The sequence below is a fragment of the Dendrobates tinctorius genome, unplaced genomic scaffold (assembly GCF_039654945.1).
Source record: "Dendrobates tinctorius isolate UK_male_01 unplaced genomic scaffold, ASM3965494v1 ptg000072l, whole genome shotgun sequence".
NCBI classification, from domain to species: Eukaryota; Metazoa; Chordata; class Amphibia; order Anura; family Dendrobatidae; genus Dendrobates; species Dendrobates tinctorius.
This window is the reverse complement of record NW_027361740.1, coordinates 665,378-685,536: the sequence shown is the minus strand read 5'-3', so window position 1 is coordinate 685,536 and position 20,159 is coordinate 665,378. Positions and strand designations below refer to the sequence as shown.

The 20,159-nt window shown below is 45.9% G+C and overlaps 1 protein-coding gene across 4 annotated transcripts in view; it reads left to right on the top strand.

Moving 5' to 3' along the window:
- The window catches only part of PLA2G4A (phospholipase A2 group IVA), a 320,423-nt gene that overhangs the window by 223,422 nt on the left and 76,842 nt on the right, over positions 1 to 20,159 (top strand). For all 4 annotated transcript variants that reach the window (XM_073582532.1, XM_073582533.1, XM_073582535.1 and 1 more), the window contains 2 exons: positions 12,098 to 12,163; positions 17,123 to 17,365. In XM_073582532.1, coding sequence (XP_073438633.1) covers positions 12,098 to 12,163; positions 17,123 to 17,365 — 309 coding nt within the window. The remainder of the gene's footprint in view (positions 1 to 12,097; positions 12,164 to 17,122; positions 17,366 to 20,159) is intronic.

Here is a 20,159-nt window from a genome sequence, read left to right as displayed (position 1 = left end):
GTTGCATGGTCTTGGGTTTAAATAACTGGGTTCTAGAGGCAGTCTTTGGTCAGCAAGACTGCAGAGAGGATTCTCTTGTGGTGTGTGTCTTGTGGAGGAAAGATTGAATCTTTGTTGCTCCAGAGCGGGATGTTACCTGCAACGCATGGACTCTGTTACAGCATTATTTTCTTTGTTGTTTTCCGAAGGGCTGTGTTTATTTTCCACTTCTAGTTGGTTTATGCTGCCTTATAATAAACCAGCTGAAGTTTTAAAGTGACAGTGTTCCTGCTGTCCCTTCCTCCATGTACCGCCAAGTGAGTTGACTTACCACAAGTGGTTGTAACGTCCGTCTGCGGTTCTGGGCTGCAGCCAGGCAACACCCCGAGAAACACTGATACCCTTTACCCCTATACAGGGATCTGGATTTACAACAGAGCCCAGGAGGTACTGTCTGAATAGGAGCAGCGGCCAGAGCAGGACGGTCGTCAAAGTGAAGTACAAAAACGGCAGGCAATAGCAGAGTCAATTTCAGGCCAAGGTCAGAGTCAAAAACCAGGAGGGCAGCAGAGGTACAGAATCGTTAGGAAGTAGCAGAGTCAGAATATCCAGGCCAAGGAAACAAACCAGGAGAGTAGCAGAAGTACAGAATCGTCAGGCAAAAGAGGGGTCAGAAATCCAGGCTGAGGTCAGAGTCAAACAGAAATCAATCACTAAGTAACACACAGGGGAACCAAGAATATATCCGGCTGTTTGCTAGACCAGTCCCAAGGTATTTGAGGGATCAGGTCATCCCTCACAGGTTCCTGGACTGGTGATGTCATTAGGGCCGCCCCCAGGACCAGGCCAGATGGAGTTGCAGTAACCCCCTGATGACTGACAGAGGGGCAGAGCCTGCGCCCACCAGATGCCTGCGCAGGAGCCACTTCTCTGTCACCACCATAACTCACGGGCGGACCACGGCGCCTCCCAGTGGCCGAGGCAGGAACAGCCGTCCCCGAGTCTGACAGTGAAGTGGCGGTCTGGTGCCTCCTAGTGGCCGTGACCGGAACAGCAGGCCTCGAATCCAACGGTGACGTGACAGACCGGCGCCTCCTAGTGGCTAAAGCTGGGACCATAGGCCCTGAGTCTGACGGCGATGTAATAGAACCACGGCGCCTCCCAGTGGCCGAGGCAGGAACAGCCGTCCCCGAGTCTGACGGCGAAGTGGCGGCCCGGCGCCTCCTAGTGGCTGCGACCGGAACAGCAGGCCCCAAATCTGACGGAGACGTCACAGTACCCCCCCTTCCAAGAGGGGCCTCCGGACCCTCAAAACCTTGTTTGTCAGGGTGAAGGAGGTGAAACCTTCTAATTAGTGCTTTTGCATGGATGTCCCGCGCAGGGACCCAGGACCTCTCCTCCGGGCCGTAGCCCCTCCAGTGTACCAGATACTGTACGGACCCTCTTACAAGGCGGGAGTCAAGGACACCCTGGACTTCATACTCCAAGGACCCTCCGACCGAAACGGGAGGAGGAGGGGACGGGACAGGGTGAATTGGGGAGCGATACAACTTGAGGAGAGACTTGTGGAAGACATTGGGTAATTTGAAAGACTGAGGGAGTTTTAAACGGAAGGCCACCGGGTTAATCACCTCTATAATCTCGTATGGACCAATAAATCTGGGACCCAGTTTGGCAGACGGTACTTTAAGCTTGATGTTTTTGGTGGAGAGCCAAACCTTGTCTCCAACTCCCAGGTGCGGTCCTTTGGATCGCCGTTTGTTCGCTGCCGAGGTCTGTCTAACCCGGGCCCCTTTCAAGTTAGAGTTTACCTCAGACCAAATGGTTTTTAAACGATGAATATTTTTCTCTACCCCAGGAAGCTCCGACATTCTGGCCGAGAATGAGCCAAAGCGCGGATGCAGCCCGTGGTTGCAGAAAAAGGGGGTAGACTTAATGGAGTCCTGATACTGATTGTTTAGGGCAAACTCGGCTAGTGGCAGATGTTCTGCCCAATCGGAGTGGTGTTCTGAGATGTAGCAACGAAGGTATTGCTCCAGAGCCTGGTTGACACGTTCGGTTTGCCCATTGGTTTCAGGGTGGTAAGCCGAGGAAAAAGATAGCTCAATACCAATGCGTTTACAGAACGCCCTCCAGAACTTTGACACGAATTGGGTACCCCTGTCAGACACAATATTGACCGGGGCACCGTGTAAACGTACCACATGTACAATAAACAGTTTACTCAACGTTTCCGAGTTAGGTAACCCCGACAGGGGGACAAAATGACATTGTTTACTGAACCTGTCCACCACCACCCAAATACACGTCTTTCCATCTGAGGACGGAAGGTCCGTAATGAAGTCCATGGAGATGTGGGTCCATGGACTCTCGGGGGTGGGCAAGGACTGGAGCCAGCCGGCAGGGCGAGTATGGGAGGACTTGGCGCGGGCACAGACCTCACATGCTAAGACATATTCTTTGCAGTCCTTAACCACCGTCGGCCACCAAAAATTCCTAGTTATCAATCTGGCAGTATTATTAAGACCAGGATGGCCTGCCAAAACAGAGTCATGTGATTCTCTAAGCACTTGTACGCGAAATGCAGGCGGAACGAACAATTTGTTGGGTGGCGTAGTGTCAGGGGCTTGTTCTGGGGATTTGCGGATCTCCTCCAGAAGGTCCAATGACACTGCGGACACAATAATCCCAGTGGCCAATATCGGAACTGGTTCACAGTCCTCGGCTTGTGAGGGGCAGAAACTGCGAGAGAGGGCATCGGCCCTCACATTTTTTGTACCAGGGCGGAAGGTGATTATAAAATTAAACCTAGAGAAAAACAATGCCCACCTTGCTTGTCTAGGATTTAACCTTTTTGCTGATTCTAGGTATGTCAGGTTCTTATGATCGGTAATTACCGTGATCTTGTGTTTGGCGCCCTCGAGGAAGTGACGCCATTCCTCGAAGGCCCATTTAATTGCCAATAGTTCTCGATTCCCAATATCATAGTTTTTCTCCGTGGGAGAGAATTTGCGGGAAAAAAACGCACATGGACGAAGCTGAGTGAGGGATGTAGTGCCTTGTGATAGCACTGCTCCCACTCCGACTTCAGAGGCATCCACCTCCACAATAAATGGACGGTCCAGATCCGGCTGAACCAAAACTGGGTTGGCCACAAAACTCTCTTTTAACGTAGAAAACGCCTGAATTGCCTCAGGATTCCAGTTGGCCACGTCCGCCCCTTTCCGGGTCAGATCCGTGAGTGGCTTGGCAATCTCTGAGAAACCTCTAATAAACTTGCGGTAATAATTAGCGAACCCCAAAAATCGCTGCAGCGCTTTCAGCGATTTTGGTTGCACCCAAGCCTTAATAGGCTGGACCTTGGCAGGATCCATGCGGAAGCCTTTACCTGAAACCATGTATCATAAAAACTGTACCTCCTCAGCAAAAAAGACACATTTCTCCAGTTTAGCAAACAAGGAGTGTTCACGTAGTCTTTGTAGCACAGAACAGACGTGTTGAGAGTGTGTCACAGGGTCAGCAGAGTAAATCAGAATGTCATCTAAATACACCACGACATACACCCCACAAATGTCTCTAAAAATATAATTAACAAAGTGCTGAAATACGGCAGGTGCGTTGCTGAGTCCGAACGGCATAACCAGGTACTCAAAATGGCCAAGGGGTGTATTGAAGGCCGTTTTCCACTCATCTCCCTTTCTTATGCGGACCAGATTATATGCCCCCCGGAGGTCAAGTTTAGTAAACCAACGGGCTCCTGTTAGCTGATTAAAAAGATCAGGGATGAGTGGAAGCGGATACTGGTTTTTTATAGTGATTGCATTCAACTCCCGATAATCAATGCAGGGTCTGAGACCACAATCTTTCTTCTCCACAAAGAAGAACCCGGCCCCAACTGGAGAAATGGACGGTCTGATAAACCCTTTTCTTAGGCTATCTGCAATATAGTCATTCATGGCCTGACGCTCTGGGCCAGAGAGATTAAATATTCTTCCCTTAGGGAGACGGGCATCCGGAATCAGATCAATAGGGCAATCATACTCTCTGTGAGGGGGTAGCTTTTCAGATTCTACAATAGAAAAGACATCCTCAAAATCTCTGAAAGCAAACGGTATGCGGGGGGTTTTAACCTTAACTTGGTTTACTGCCAAGGATATGCAATTTTTCTGACACTGTGGGCTCCAGCGTACAACGTCACCCAAGTGCCAGTCGATGACAGGATTGTGCTGGCGTAGCCATGGCATACCCAGAATAACTGCAGAGGTTAAATTGTCCATCACAAAAAATGACACCAGCTCAGTGTGTAAAGCTCCCACAGACATAGCAACCTTGGCAGTAACAAACTTAACCCCCTCCTGAATAATGGACGTGCCATTAATAGCCGTGGTTTTAATAGGGGCATTAAGTTTTAGTAGCGTTACACCCAGATTCCTAGCAGTCAAGGAATCCATAAAATTTCCTTCAGAGCCACTATCCACATACGCGTTTAAACACAGCGATTTCTGACCACATGAAACTGAAATGGGTAATAAAACTTTAGCCGCATCTGCGGGCAATACCTGAGCCCCTGGGCAACCATAGCCAGAGTAGTTGCCCAGAGGTCGACGTGCCAGGAGCATGGATCTCTGAGGTGCAGCTCTCTCCCTGAAGACTCCAGACTGCCGCATAGTTGTCCAAGAAAATGAGAGAGATCTTCCAGGCTGTGCACTGCAACAGGTGTTCAGGCAAAAAATCAGCTCAGTCAGAAGAAGAAAAAAAAAAGTTCAGGGAGACTGCTTTTGTATATGTTGGGTATATACACAAGAAGCAGTTAATTTTATGGCCGGATATAATGTAACGTCCGTCTGCGGTTCTGGGCTGCAGCCAGGCAACACCCCGAGAAACACTGATACCCTTTACCCCTATACAGGGATCTGGATTTACAACAGAGCCCAGGAGGTACTGTCTGAATAGGAGCAGCGGCCAGAGCAGGACGGTCGTCAAAGTGAAGTACAAAAACGGCAGGCAATAGCAGAGTCAATTTCAGGCCAAGGTCAGAGTCAAAAACCAGGAGGGCAGCAGAGGTACAGAATCGTTAGAAAGTAGCAGAGTCAGAATATCCAGGCCAAGGTCACAAACCAGGAGAGTAGCAGAAGTACAGAATCGTCAGGCAAAAGAGGGGTCAGAAATCCAGGCTGAGGTCAGAGTCAAACAGAAATCAATCACTAAGTAACACACAGGGGAACCAAGAATATATCCGGCGGCTTGCAAGACCAGTCCCAAGGTATTTGAGGGATCAGGTCATCCCTCACAGGTTCCTGGACTGGTGATGTCATTAGGGCCGCCCCCAGGACCAGGCCAGATGGAGTTGCAGTAACCCCCTGATGACTGACAGAGGGGCGGAGCCTGCGCCCACCAGATGCCTGCGCAGGAGCCACTTCTCTGTCACCACCATAACTCACGGGCGGACCACGGCGCCTCCCAGTGGCCGAGGCAGGAACAGCCGTCCCCGAGTCTGACGGCGAAGTGGCGGCCCGGCGCCTCCTAGTGGCTGCGACCGGAACAGCAGGCCCCAAATCTGACGGAGACGTGACAGTGGTGTTTTGAATGCGCTCAACGTTCCGGGAACACGAGTAGCAGCGGTGGATAAACCGCCTTTACCCAGGACCTGCGGCCATAAGCCAGGCGACGACAGACAAAGATGGAGGACTTCATTAAGCATTTGGTGAACATGCAGCAACAGCAACAGCTGGTATATCAAGAGACAAGTAAGCTGCTCATCCTGCAGATGCAACATCAACAGAAGCACCAACAGGACTGGTTTCAAAAACAGCAGCAGCAGATCGAGTTGCTTGCCAAGGCAGTTAGTGGGAGACCAGAAGCCCACTCCACAAATCTCGTCTCCTGCACTTGGACATTCATCCGGAAGACAAGCTGCAGAAAATGATCCTGGGTGATAATGTAGAGGCATTTCTGCCTGTTTTTAAGTAGGTAGCGGATCGGGAGAGACTGCCACCAGATCAATGGGCGGAGGTGCTGGTCCTGTATCTAAGGGTACTGTCACACTTAGCGATGCACCAGCGATCCCGTCCAGCGATATGACACGGTCAGGATCACTGGTGCATCGCTAAGTGGTCGCTAGTGAGCTGCCACACAGGCAGATCTCACCAGCGACATCGCAGGGGTCGGGGGTTGCTACTTACCTGTCACACTTGGCGATCCTGACGTTCTCCTGCCCGGCTCCACGCTCATCTCTCCACAGGAAGTGCCGCAGGAAGCTGACGACGAGAAAGTCCTGGACGTTCTCGCGCGATCAGCGATAACCAGCGGGGGAGCGGGTCGTAGGTAAGTATCACACACAGCGATATCGCTAGCAATAGCGCTATAACGTCACAAGTTATAGCGATATTGCTAGCGATATCGCTAAGTGTGACAGTACCTTAACCGGCGAGCCCCAGAAGGCTTATGACCTGGCCTTTCAAGATACCCGGGAATATGTCAAACTAAAACCTGAGATGCTGGCACGCTCAGGAGTGACTGTCTGTCCAAGCGCAAAGGGTTCATCACTGGGCATATTGCAATAATAAATGTCCTCGCTCCCAAATGTTCAATTTGCTGCATCTGGTGCAGAAATGGTTGCAGCCGGAGTCCTCCACCCCAGCCCAGATGGTGGAGCGGGTTGTAATGGGCTGGTTTATCCACTTCCTTCTAAGGCTGGTACAGACATGGGTTGCCCAGGTGGATCCCCGGAATGCAGATATCCTGGTCGGCCTAGTTGAAAGGTACCAGGTAGTCGACAGGTCCCTAAGGCAGCTGGGGGTAGCGCATCTCTATACTGGGTTACCCAATGGGAGCCCGAGTCCCAAAAGTGCCACTGCTGGGGGGAGTTCAAGGTTCCAAGGAGCCATTGAGGGGTTGCAAAAGACTGCTGGTAAAGACCTGATCTGCTGGTGGTGTCACGGTCTTGGACACATAGCAGCCCTTTGTCTTCCGATCAGATGGATTGCAACATAGGCAGACACTTTCAGTGTGGACCATCAGCCTTGTGATGGACCACAGTCATGTCCTGTGACCATAAATGGGGTGCTGGTGTCAGGACTATTGGACTTGGGGAGTTTGGTGACCTTGATCAGGGCCACACTCCACCACCAGTTGATCCTAGGAAAAGATGTAAGCGTCCGATGTATCCACAGCGATGCCAAAGACTACCCCATTGCTAGAGTGTATATAAAAGCAAACTGTGGTACTGAGTCCCATGAGGTCGGGGGGTTAGTGAGAGACTTACTAGACCCCTTGATAATTGGGTGGGACTTTAGCCTGTTTTGGGACTTGTGGGGGAAGGTTGAGTTGCTAAGTGACTCAGACAGAAACAAACTCAATTCTGGTCAATCCCCGTCACAGCCGGAGATGGAGGAGTTCCCCTTGTGTGTCCTGCTGGGTGAAGATGATGAGACAGTGGCCAGTCAGGCCGAGGTTCATGATGTGGGGGTGTCTGGGGAAAATTTTGGTTCTGCTCAAATGCGGGCTCTTACCCTAAAAGGTGCTTTTGAAAATGTGTCTGTGATAGCCGAGGTTGATCAAGAGCCGGGAGCTGACACCAGGTTCCCACACTTTGCCGTTAATTGCGATTTACTGTATGAGGTGACTACAATGAGGGGAGATAGTGGAGCAGCTCTTGGTTCCAGGTCCCTATCGGCGGAAGGTTTTAGACATGACCCATTCATATGTTTTGAGGGGACATCTGGGGGTAGAGAAAATACAGGAAAGAATAGTGCAGAGGTTCTATAGGCCAGGGTGTTACCAGGAGATCCTAAATTATTGTACGTCCTGCCCCACCAGCCAGATAACCGCTCCCTCTACTCATGTCACAGATGTGTCAGAGGTTGCAGACCATTGCACTGCATCTGTCTGCAGAAGGTCTCAGCAGTTTGCCTTGCAGACCTCTGCCTGGTCCTTCTGATGCTAGGAGCCTGCGGTCACCACCCCTGGTGCTAATGGCCACACCTGGACCTGAGTGTTGAAATACTTCCTGCTTGATGATGGCAAATGTTGGTGATATTTTCTATTTGAACTTCCCTTGTTGAGGCTTGGAGCTGTAGCAGTCAGCTAGCATCCTCTTTGGAGTTTGAAGGACGACTGTGTTTCTCTCTGAGTCTACTCAAGCTGTTTCCCCTTGTTTTGTGTATCTTGGCTGTCTGTAGTGTTAGTGGAGTTTGACCAGCGTTAACCCCTTCCTTCCCTAAGCAGGGCTTACTGCTAGGATCTGACAGGGACTAGGTATCCTGCTCGATGATAGGTACGGAACCTATTTAGGGTCGACGTTGGATGTGCCTAGGGGTCTCCACTCCCCACTTCCCTAGTGTTAGGCCACCCTTCCCCTTATCCCTTTGTGTTGCACTTGGTCTGTCCTACACTATGCGTGACAACTAATTACCGAAGTCCCCTTGTTCCTTTACCTGTGATAGAGGTCCCATTTGAGAGGATTGCCATGGATCTAGTGTGTTCTCTAGTTAAATCTGCACGAGGGCACAATACATCTTAGTGGTCATGGACTAAACGTCCCGGTACCCTGAAGCAATGCCACTAAAACTTCTCAGCCAAAAGTCGCTGGGGAACATGTTCATATTTTTGCACGGACGGGTCTGCCGAAGGAAATTTTGACAGACTAGGGAACCCCTTTCATGAGCAAGGTAATGAGAGAGTTGTGTAAGGTACTTCAGATTGCCCAGTTGCAAACCTCAGTTTACCATCCGCAGACTGACGGCCTAGTAGAGCACTTCAATAAGACCTTGAAGGCGATGCTCAAGAAGGTCATTAAGAAGTTCAGTCGAGACTGGGACTATATGCTTTCGTGTCTGTTTTTCTCCGTCAGACAAGTTCCACAAGCCTTTACTGGCTTCTCGCAGTTCGAGTTCCTGTATGGTCAACATTCGCGAGCGCTCCTGGACATTGCTAAGGAAACCTGGAAAGCCGAGATCAGGCCACACCAGAGTATCATAGAGTATGTCGCTCAGTTACAGGAGAGGATGGCGAAAGTGATGCCCATCGTGAACGAGCATCTTCTCCAGGCACAGGCAAGGGTGTATAACCATTCAGCGAGAGTGAGGCAGTTCCAGCAATGATTACTACAAGCTGAATGATGTCTCAAAATGTGATGCATATCTGATGCCCCATTGAGAGTCTGGCAATCGTGAGGTACATTACAACCCTCGACCTAAGGAAGGGCTACTGGCGGATCCCCGTAACCCAGAGTTCTAATGAGAAGACTGCCTTCTCGACGTATGATGGGTGTTTCCAATATACTAGATTGCCCTTCGGACTGCATGGGGCTCTAGCAACCTTCCAGAGGGCTATGGATGGGGTCCTGGCTCCTCATAAGAAGTATACTGCCACCTACCTAGATGACATTGTAAAGCATGGCCTCTGTTACAGCATTTTCTTTGTTGTTTTCCTGTTTTTTCCCAAAGGGTTGTGTTTATTTTCCACTTCTAGTTGGTTTATGCTGCCTTATAATAAACCAACTGAAGACTTAGAGACAGTGTTCCTTTTTTCCCTATTTCTGTGTACCGCCAAGTGAGTTGACTTATCTTAACGCGCACATTTGCAGTCGCCCTAGCCCACAATCCCATTAATGTGAGCCAATAAGTTACCAAGGCACCACAAGTCAGCTATCTTGATTCTCACAGCCACTTGATGGGCTTCATAGGAGACAAGCATTATGTCTATAAACTACAATACAGTTGTGTTGTAGTGTAAAGAGCATATGATCATACGGTGTCTAGCTCAAGTCCCCTAAATGTACTAAAAAAAAAATTTTTTAAACTGTGGAAGGACTGAACTTTTCCATGTTTTTGAAAATAAAGAACCTATTTTGTATCAAAACATCCATGGAAGTCTGATCTATAAAAATATATTTTTTTTATAACCTGTGCAGTAAAGAAAAAAAATGAAATACCATATGCTGTTTCAGTCACGACACCTCACATGAGAAAAATAATCTAAACATTATATGTAACCAAAAATTGCACAAGTCGATTGGAAAATAGTTTACTTGATATCAGAAAATCGCGAACCAAAACTATTTTATTTTTTTTGTTTTGTTTGTATGTCTTCAAATTGGAAAAATTCAACAGTGCGTAACCGTCAAAGCACCCCCCACATCACACCACTTCCTTTCCTTCTTTTGTTTCATTCGTTGGAAATCAGACCGCAATTCGATGTCATCGAGTGCAGTCCTACTGTTGGCACGGCCGAGGGCGATCCGAATATCAGATCAAACTCAGGCGTGAGTTTTTTGTTTTTTTTTTCACCTTGGACAGTCTTCTGTCCAAAGAATAAATCGTACATGTAAAGCCCCATAACATAACATTGGTTCAAGTGCGAATTTGGACCTATAATACAGCTGTCTGCACGAGCACTTATAGTTTTCAAAATATATTAATGCGAAAAAGTTAGTGTGTAAAAGTTGCAAAATTTTTTTAAAAATCTGGTATCACCGTAATTATAGTGACCCAAAGAATAAAGCAGTATTAACCTTTAGCAGAACACTGCATGGCATGAAAAAATAAAATTCGTATATTGTGTGGGTTTCTTTTTTTTTTGTTTTCATTCTGCCACCCAAAAATTCAAATATACCTAGTTTCACATTTATCTTGTGCTCTACAATGTGCATTCGATAGCTTCTCCATCTAAATCTCTGAAAAATGTGATTCAGACCATCAGAACAAAGACTCTACAAATGGGACCTGCAAACCATGCGCACGTTCCTTCCAAGCCCTGCTGTGTAGCCAAATAGTATTATACAACCACATCTGGAATATTGCTGCATTCAGTAGAAATTTTGTAATGATGGACCCAATTTAACCTGTTATTCCTTGTGAATATGAAAAAAAAATCTGAGACTAAAATGCCAGTTTAGTGGTTAAAATGGCCTTTTTTTTATTTTTGCAGTATAAATTATTGTGATCACCTAGGGTGTCAACATGTTAAGAACATCCCTAGGTGAATTCATTAAGGGGTGTTAGTAACATTGAGTCCTTTTTTGGGAAGTAGGGGTGGTCTGTTGTTGTGGCACAACAGGAGCTCTGCCAATGTGACAAGGAACACATAAGCCAATCCAACAAAATATAATCTCCAATATGGCGCTCCTTCTCTTCTGAGTTTTGCATGGTACTTGAACAGTAGATTTTGACCACAGGTGGATATTGACGTACTTGGGAGAAACTGTTACAAATTACGGGGTCCATTTTATCCAGTTTTCCTTGTGAAAAAAAAAGTGTTGGCGCTAAAGCAACATTATAGTGGGTAAAAAACACATTCTTTTCATATTCTTATCCCCATGTTATAAAATAAAAGACCTATCACGCTCCTTTTTTCTGTGCTGTGCAAAGTCCCCAAGCAGTAGTTTCTGACCACCACACATGGGTATGTCGCTTTTGATGAAATTTAAATAACAAATAAAGGGGTCAATTTTCTTTTTATTACCTTTGTGAACATGGAAAAAAAGGCTGCAACATTTTAGTTAAGAAAATAAATACATTTTTCATTTTTTTCCCCCTCAATTATTTCCTGTGAAGTTCCAAAAGGGTTAGCAAGCATCCTGAAAATGGTTTTAAATACCTTTTTTAAAGGGTACAGTTTTTCATATAGGGTTTTGTTTGGTGGTTTTCAGACATGCGCTCCTCAAAGATACTTCAAGCATGATGTGGTCCAAGCGGGAATACTGGTTGTAGATAAAACTTGTTCTGTATAGTCTTGGATACATTTATAATTCTATGTAATTTTAAATATGTACCATATTTATAAATCTAATTATGATGTACATTATATTCATTTATAATTACTTATATACATTTTTCTATACAATATATTTTATATATAGCTTCTAGAGTATCTCCTGTGAAATTTGCATGTGTTGTGTGTTTACAAAATTGGAAAGTTTTTAGTGTGAGTAGAGCCTTGTATAAAATCTATGCTGGCAACAAATTCCTCCAGCTGTCAAATGTATGTGCTGCAGTGGGTTTTGTTTAGCAGATGTCTCAGAAATAATATTGTAATTGTTAATAAGTTAAGTGGTTTGTGGTATCTCACAATGTTAAGGCTATGAATTCAGCAATTTTTTTTTTTTCTTTTCTACTAGAAAACATTAAACCGAAGCACATAGTTGATGACAATGACAGTGATGATGAACAGCAAGAACCAAAAGGTAATGAATAGAGATGGAACGAGCACTAAAATGCTCGGGTGCGCTCGATTCGAGTAACTAGTATAATGTAAGTCAATGAGAAATTCAAGCATTTTTCCAGCAGCCCTTACAAGGAGGTCTAAGGGGCAGTGAAAATCTTGAAATGGGTGGAAAAAGTGCTGAATGGAAGGGGAAAAGCATGGGGAAGACCCCTGGAAACATCTCAGACTCTCAGATTGCAGCTGAGAACGATGGTGTCACACTTTTACTCCACTGTAAGGAATGACAATAAAACATTGCAAACCAAAAAGAAATTGCATTTCACAGGAAAAAAATATTAAGCTATAATATAAACAAGAATTTATATTGTTTTTTGTTTTTTTTTTGTTAAAGAAATGTTTTCCACAATGGCCTTCTGGTATAGCACCATTTTACAAGACCTCTCTGCCTCAGAAAGAAGAGATGCAAAGTTCTGCTTGTAGCGTGGGTCTAGCAGGGTGAACAACCAGTACTTTTTGTTTGGATTTTTTGGCCGAGATAAATGTAACTTAATGGTTATGGAAAAGTCAGTGGTACATAAGGTATACCTTATGTGCCTAGGTCACTACAGTCAACACTTCAGTCTCCACCATGGTGACTATTCTCCATCTCCTCCTTCTCCTCCATCTCTTCCTCATTCCCCTCCTTAGCCCATCCACGCAGGAGAGACTGGACATAGCTTGTGTGGGTACTAGCCTCTTTTGCGCTATCAGCCAGCTCCTATTCCTCCTCCTTTTCCTCATCCTCCACCTGCTTATTGTTACCTAATCTGCGCTGACCAGATAAGATGAGTCTGGCCCAGGTAGTATCTCTGTCTCATGTCTTCCTCCATCTCCACCTGGGTTGCATGCAAAGCATCAGGTTTAATTGTCTAAGTAGGCACAGAAGTGGAATTGTTGTGCTGATGATGGCGTAATCGCTGCTCACTATCTTTTTGAAGTTCTCAAAGTCTTGGAGAACCGCCCAAATGTCAAACATCCATACCCACTCTTTGGTTGTTATGTGCGGAGGCTGACCAGAATAGTGATGGGTGTGTTGGATCTGGTATTCCACAACTGGCCTCTGCTGCTCTCAAAGCCTTGCCAGCATGTGCAGTGTGGCATTCCAGCGTGTGGGCACATTGCACATCAGTCAGTGAGCTGGCATTTCCATGTGCTGTTGCAGCACTGCCAGAGCAGTGACAGATGTTGCCGACTTGCGGAAATTGATGCTGATGCAGTTTACCTTGACCAGAAACGCTGGCAAAGCTGGGTATGTTTTTAGAAACCGCTGAACTACCAAGTTGAGCATGTGTGCCAAGCATGGTACGTTTGTGGGCTTGCCAAGCTTCACAGTCAATATCAGGTTACATCCATTATCACACACGACCATGCCTAGTTGGAGGTTCTGTGGCAAAAGCCGAAGATCTGTCCGGTCTGTCATTCCTTTAAGTAAATCTGCCACGGTGTGCGGTTTGTCTCGTAGACAAATTAGCTTCAGCAGAGTCTGTTGCCGTTTTGCTTAGGCAGAGCTTTCAGCCTACGGTTAATGTAGATCACGTTCTCTGAGAACACATCGGAGATGAAGGGTGAGGAGGAGCAGAAGGGAGTGCAGTAACTGATGTTCGACGTGGAGGAAACCCTGATCGAAGTAGTGCCAGCAATCCTCGGCATGGGGAGCACATGTGACATGCCAGGGTGGAACTCAACCCCAACCTCCACAATGTTCACCTTGTATGCTCTCAGGGAAATGTAGTGTCCCTGGCCACAAGTGCTTGTCTGTATGTTGGTCGATAAGTGTACAATTCCAGTAACTGTGTTGGTAAGGGCATGGGTGATGTTTCTGGACATACGCTGGTACAAGGCAGAACGCCACACTGGTAGAAAAAGTTGCTGTGTGTTAAATATACTTACTTCATATATTCAGGACTCTTTACCAGATGCGATACTCTAATGAAAATGTCATGATGTTTCTTATTAAAAAAAAAATGTAGTGGTTTATTGGATTGTCCATCCTAAAAGCATCAATGCAGCAAAGCATAAAATAGGTGAAATAGTTACAAAGAGATTGTTCAATTATCCATATCAAAGTTTGTTCCCCATCTTTCCTGGGATCCTGAATGGTAAATGGCGTCTGTCTCTGTCAAAAGCATGGTTAACTCACTATCTGTCATCTGTGTGGAGTGTAAGCGAAGTGTGTCCCAAGAGAGCGAAGAGGAGCCCCATCCTGTGGGTCATGTGGTTATATACATCCCATAGAGCACGTTCTCTCTATACGGTGTTAACTATCCTGAGCTAAATATATATATGTAATCTCAGCGAAAGGCAATGGGCTCGGTACAGAATTGAGAATAAGAATAAATCAATAACCAATAATTGATATTTAATGTGCTGGGAACAGAGTACCGAAGGATGGCTTCTGCCATGAGTCAGCGGAAATTCTCCACGTCAACAAGTCTTAATAGCAACATTTCCATGGCAAACAACCTGGAAATGTGCCAGTTTAGCCTTTTGGGCCTGTGGCTGGGTGGCTGAAAACTTTCTCTTTCGTTCCAAGCCCTGGTGTAGAGACAACTGATCTCTGCGCTGGGAAAAGGATTTGGAAGTGCCTGATGATGGTGTGTGAGAATGTGAAGAATGGGAGACATCAGTGCCAGTGGCATGGGCAGTGCCCTGAGAAGCACCTAGCACAGGGGAAGAGGCAGTGGTACCACTTGCTAGCAGTGCTGGCACCAATCGTAGACCCAGGTGTTCGGCCCTTTGTGTCGGGTGCTTAGATGACATGTGCATGAACATGCTGGTGGTGGTTAGGTTCTTAGTGGTCAGGTCCCTGCTAATCTTGGCATTGCACAGGTTGCAAATTAGCGTTTTTTGGTCTCGGAATTTAAAAGAAAAAAAAAAAAAGTTCCAGACTGGGGAACACCTAAGTCTTTGACAGAAAAATTTGGGTGTGCAGGTGCTGTGCAGAACAGTTGCCCGCCTTCTCCTTCTTGTCACTCCTTGTCTCTCCACTGTTTATTCCTGCCTGACTTGGTGCTGCCTATCCCTCACCTTAAGCGCTCCTGGCCTTGCTCTTCATGCCAGATTCCCAGGTTGGTTTAGTGACTTCATCATTCACCACCTCCTTCTTCCACTACCACACCCTGGTCCTCCTGACTTGGTGACTTAACAACCTGACTTATCGGCAACTGTGCCTCATCATCCTCTTCCTCAGACAGATTTGCTTATTCCCACAGTCATTTTCTTGTGGCCATAGTTGCTCTAAGTTTTGTGCATCACTAAACAGCATCTTCTCCTTCCATCTCTTGGGGCGTACAGGGTGAGAGGCCAAAATCAATAAATTATGTTGTAAAGAGCTCTTGTGAGTGTCCTAGTGTGAGATCACTAATTTCCTGGGATTCAACATGGCGGGAGGAAGGAGAATTAGGGTGAGGATTAAGTGATCCAGACTGTTGGCTGGTGGGACTGGACCAGGTGGAAGACTGGGTGGTGTGGCCAAGCATTCTGGAAGCATTATATGCTGTCCAACCGACCACCTATTCACCCTGCTCTGGCTTCAGAAGTGATCTGCCATGCCTCCCTTCAAAGTGTGACAGAAAACGGTGTTGTGGATGGGCATGTTTCTTGTGCTACAGCAACAGGAATAGTTGCACCTAACAAACGTCGTTGATGTCTGCGTGCACTATCACCTGCATTTCTACATCCTTGTCCCTTACTGCACGCCTTAAGCATTTTCTAATTGCTAGGTCTCTTGGAATCAAGTTTTTATTTTTAATTTGAAAAAAAATTGGTCACATGCAGCAAGCATATTTGAAGTTTAATATCACCGTTATGTACCATAAATCTCATCTCATTGCTCTATGGTTGAATAATTGAATCCAGAGAAATTTTTCAATGCCTTTTTGGAGTGTTTTATGCCACCCTAATGTCACAGACAGCACATAATACTCTATGGATGACTAATTGAATCAAGATAAATTTGTGAACGCATTTTTAGAGGGTTATATACCACAGAAATGTACCACAAAGCACGTAATACTCTGTGGATCACAGAATAGTCAATTTTTGTGCACACAAAAAATGTGATCAGTTGCCGTAGCTATATATTTAGCAATGGGCTGCAAAGTGCTAATCCCTGCCTAGAGACTGTATTCAGCCACTTTCCCTGCTCCCGCAACTCTCTCTCCCTCCTTATGTTAAATGCAGAATGTATCTGATACAAACAGCAAAGCACAAGATTAGCCCTTTAGAACGATGGTTAGTATGATGCTTCAGCATAATTAACACTACAGGACTCTGATTCGTTATACTGTGCACGCAGACCTGGGCAAGCACTCTCTCCCTCCAATAACAACGGTTACAGAGCTGTGCAATGGCGTCAGTGTGCCAAGCTTAACGGCGCCTGTCCGTTTATAACCCCTGATGTCACACGGCCAGCTAATCACAGTAATGCCACCACCAAGATGGCTACGGCATTACAGTGCCTGGCAGGCAATCCCCGCATGCTTATTGGCTGTGTACCAAACTTGGTGGGATTCGAGTTTGAAATCGAGCGCCGGTTAATGCTGGCTGAGTAATGAGCACATCCGAGCTCCAAGACTCGAGTGATGTCAAAGCATTACTGAGCTTGTTGGCCATCCCTAGTAATTAATCTTTAATTTCCTTGAAACTAAATATCTGAAGATAATCTGTTACTTAAGTAGGCACTTGCCAAATAGTGTCAAGGGTCACTATCAATAAGTTGTCTTGGCTAGACCTATTATAAACTAACATACTGCTTTTGCTACTTGCTATTGACAAGCCCAAATTCTTGTATGTTCCTTTTTGTTATTGTTAGTCAATTCTTCTTACTCTCTATATTTACAGTTAACTATACGATACCTTGTGTTGTGCACCTAAATTTTTGCCTTAGATTGGTGACATAACTGCTTTATCTTTGTATATTACTTTTAATCTCATTTAGGTAGTGAAAATACTGAAGCTGAAGAGGAATATCAAAGAAACAGTCAAGCAAGTTGGGTGCAGCGCATGCTGATGGCCTTGGTTGGTGACAGTGCCCTATTCAACACACGGGAAGGAAGAGCTGGCAAAGTGCATAACTTTATGCTGGGTCTAAACTTAAACACATCATATCCTTTGTCACCTTTAGCACTTTTGACTACCCAGGAATCTGTGGATGATGATGAGACTGATCTTGCTGTTGCAGGTGACTGTTTTAATTCTGTTTTGACTATTATCTTTTCTTTGAACCAATATATTTAATCCATGATGTCTAAATTAGGTTAGAGATACCGATCAGCTTATGAACCTATAATGAGAATAAAAAGACAGTGCGCTTCTTAGTGCAGAAATTCTTTTAACGCACCACTCCGGCTTTTTTTTTTTTCAGCGATCTCATGATGCTTTAAATATAATGCCCCTGCCCCCCGTTCCTATACTTTCCTTCCAGCAGCTTCACCTTTTACCCTCGTCGCCCCTATCCACCCGCGCCATCTTATGCCTGTAACTTCTGACTGGCCAGAAGTTACGTTACAATAACACAATGCAAGTCTGAGAGCCTAAACAAGACTTAGAGATGTATTGAAAAGTGACTTCCAACTCACTCCATGAAACACTGGAGCTGCTGGCAGATTACTTTTCCTCAGAGACCGACTGAAGCGATGCTGGAAAGTGATGAAGGTGTCAGCAGGGGAGTATGAGGCAGGGGACAAGGGAATTACAATTAAAGCACCACTCCAGTGGTGCAATAAAAAAACCGCTGGGGTGGTGCTTTAATAAAATGTAGGTGGTGAGTACTGACAAGGCATGTGGTAGTGTGCTTACTTTGGAGGGATGTGCAGATACTAGGCACAACCTTATTTCAAATCCAGAGATGAAAGGAATCCTCTGCAGCTGCTCCATAAGATGGTACGGTGAAAGGAACCGCCATGTATCAGATAAATAGTATAAAAATTAAATAAAAGGGTGATATACCGATCGTAGAGTATGACCAACAGGTAAGAAATGGCTTCATAAGAATTTATTAAAAGAATAAGGGCTGCAAGTTTCATCATCAGACAGATGTCTTTCTCAAGTCTCCGTATGTATCTACACTACATGCCTGGCCAGAGAAAGACATCTGTCCAATGTTCTAGGTGCCTGGCCAGAAGAAGACCTCTGTTCGATATTCTACGTGCCTGGCCTGAAGAAGACCTCTGTCCAATGTTGAAAAGCGTAGGCCTGTATTCACTTAAATTCTTTTGAATCTATTTCTTTTCTGTCTGTCATACTCTCTCACTGCCTCAAAGCTTTACAGCTACGGAAATTCCCTTAGGTGACTTGTACACTTCTGGAATGTCAGCGAAAGACTTTTGGCTTCCATTATGGGCAGCTCTGTCATGTGTCCCCCAGCCTTACACCCCCACCTTATCTTCCCTTCCCAATCCAGTACATGCCTTCCTTCATAAATAGGTGATGCCATCCTGTAGTAGAGAGTCAGATGACGTATTAAACCCCTCCAGATATCCCCCTTTGCCACTCTGCTCAATCGTCCTTGTTGCTTTGCAAGTCTTGGTTGCCATTTGCAGGTGAGAAAATAATTTTTGAGTCTAGTGATGTAGTGGGTGATACAATGATTAGAGCAAAGTTATAAAATTCCTTATCTGCCGATACTACTTGTGTAAGGCACTGTGCGGAATCTCAAGTGTGTTGTATGATATGCAGCGTTTTCTTCTGCCAGGGATGTACCGTCCACAGCGGCAGCCGCTATGGGGCCCATGAGACAGGGGCCTTGCGTTTAAACAGAATTGGCCTCTTCATCCTACATCACAATTTCAACAGTATCAGAGTTGAAAACAACCAGGCTCAGGAAGAACCTCCAGATTCGGTGGCCTCAGAATCAGGAGAAGGATACACCTCTGTAAAAACAGCAGCCATTGCACTGTAATGCGCTATGTTCAGCAGCGCAGAGGATGACTGTGTTTGCTCTGTTTAGCGCAGATGAGGAGGCTATGGCCTTCAGCAGAGCAAAGTAGCTGCTTCACAATATGGTCACCGCTCTCCCTGCCTCCCCTGCTTTCCAATTAAAGTAAGAGCTCTGCAGTCGGGCCCTGGGCTTTGGAGGTTGCATCAGAGAAATGCATCATGTGCAATCCTCTGCAGAGAGGGGATAAGTCCGTGTGTGTGTCTCTCTAATATGTTTTTATGTGTCATGTTAATGTGTTTAGTACATCCATGTATTCACATATTATCATATGGGGCATTTCAGCTCCATTACAAGTTTGAGAAAGGCCCGTGTGGTGGGGCTGATGTGTCACATATGAACATATGGGCGAATAAGTAAATTTAAAGTTAACCTGATACATGCTGCCCAAACTGATTGCAGTGTCTCAACCAGGAATGTTTTGACTCTAAACACTGGGGTATTTAAGAGAATGACCTACTTTATTAGCAGCCAGGGCGCTATAGACTATTCAGACAGATGTGTCCCTGGCGCCTTCTCCCTGCCTAGACAGTGGCTGACAGATCTGTTCCTAAGTGCGCACGTAGGCAGAGACCTGTCGGTCACTTGTAGTTGGTGAGAGAAGGCACCAGGCACACACCTGTCCAACAAGTCACCCATGTGGCTCAGTGCTCCTCGGCCTCTGAGGCCTGTTTCATACATCCGTCAAAATCCGCCGTTTTAGTAAAAAACGGATCCGCCATTTTATTTGGCGGATCCGTTTTTTTCCCATAGACTTACATTAGTGGCTAAAGCGGATCGTCCAAAAAACGGATCCGGTAGCATCCGTTTGTGGCAAAACGGAAACGGATCCGTTTTTTCACACTTTGGCGGACGTCAAAAAACGGATGTGTGAAACAGGCCTAAAGTATTTTCTTCTCTGAAATGCTGCAGCGTTGGAGTCCAACATTCCTGGGTGGCACACTGCAATCAGTGCCCGATTCCCATAATCCACAGGCTGCATGTATCAGCTTTCAGGTTCCCTTTAACGCCTTCATGACATTCATATTTTTACATCATT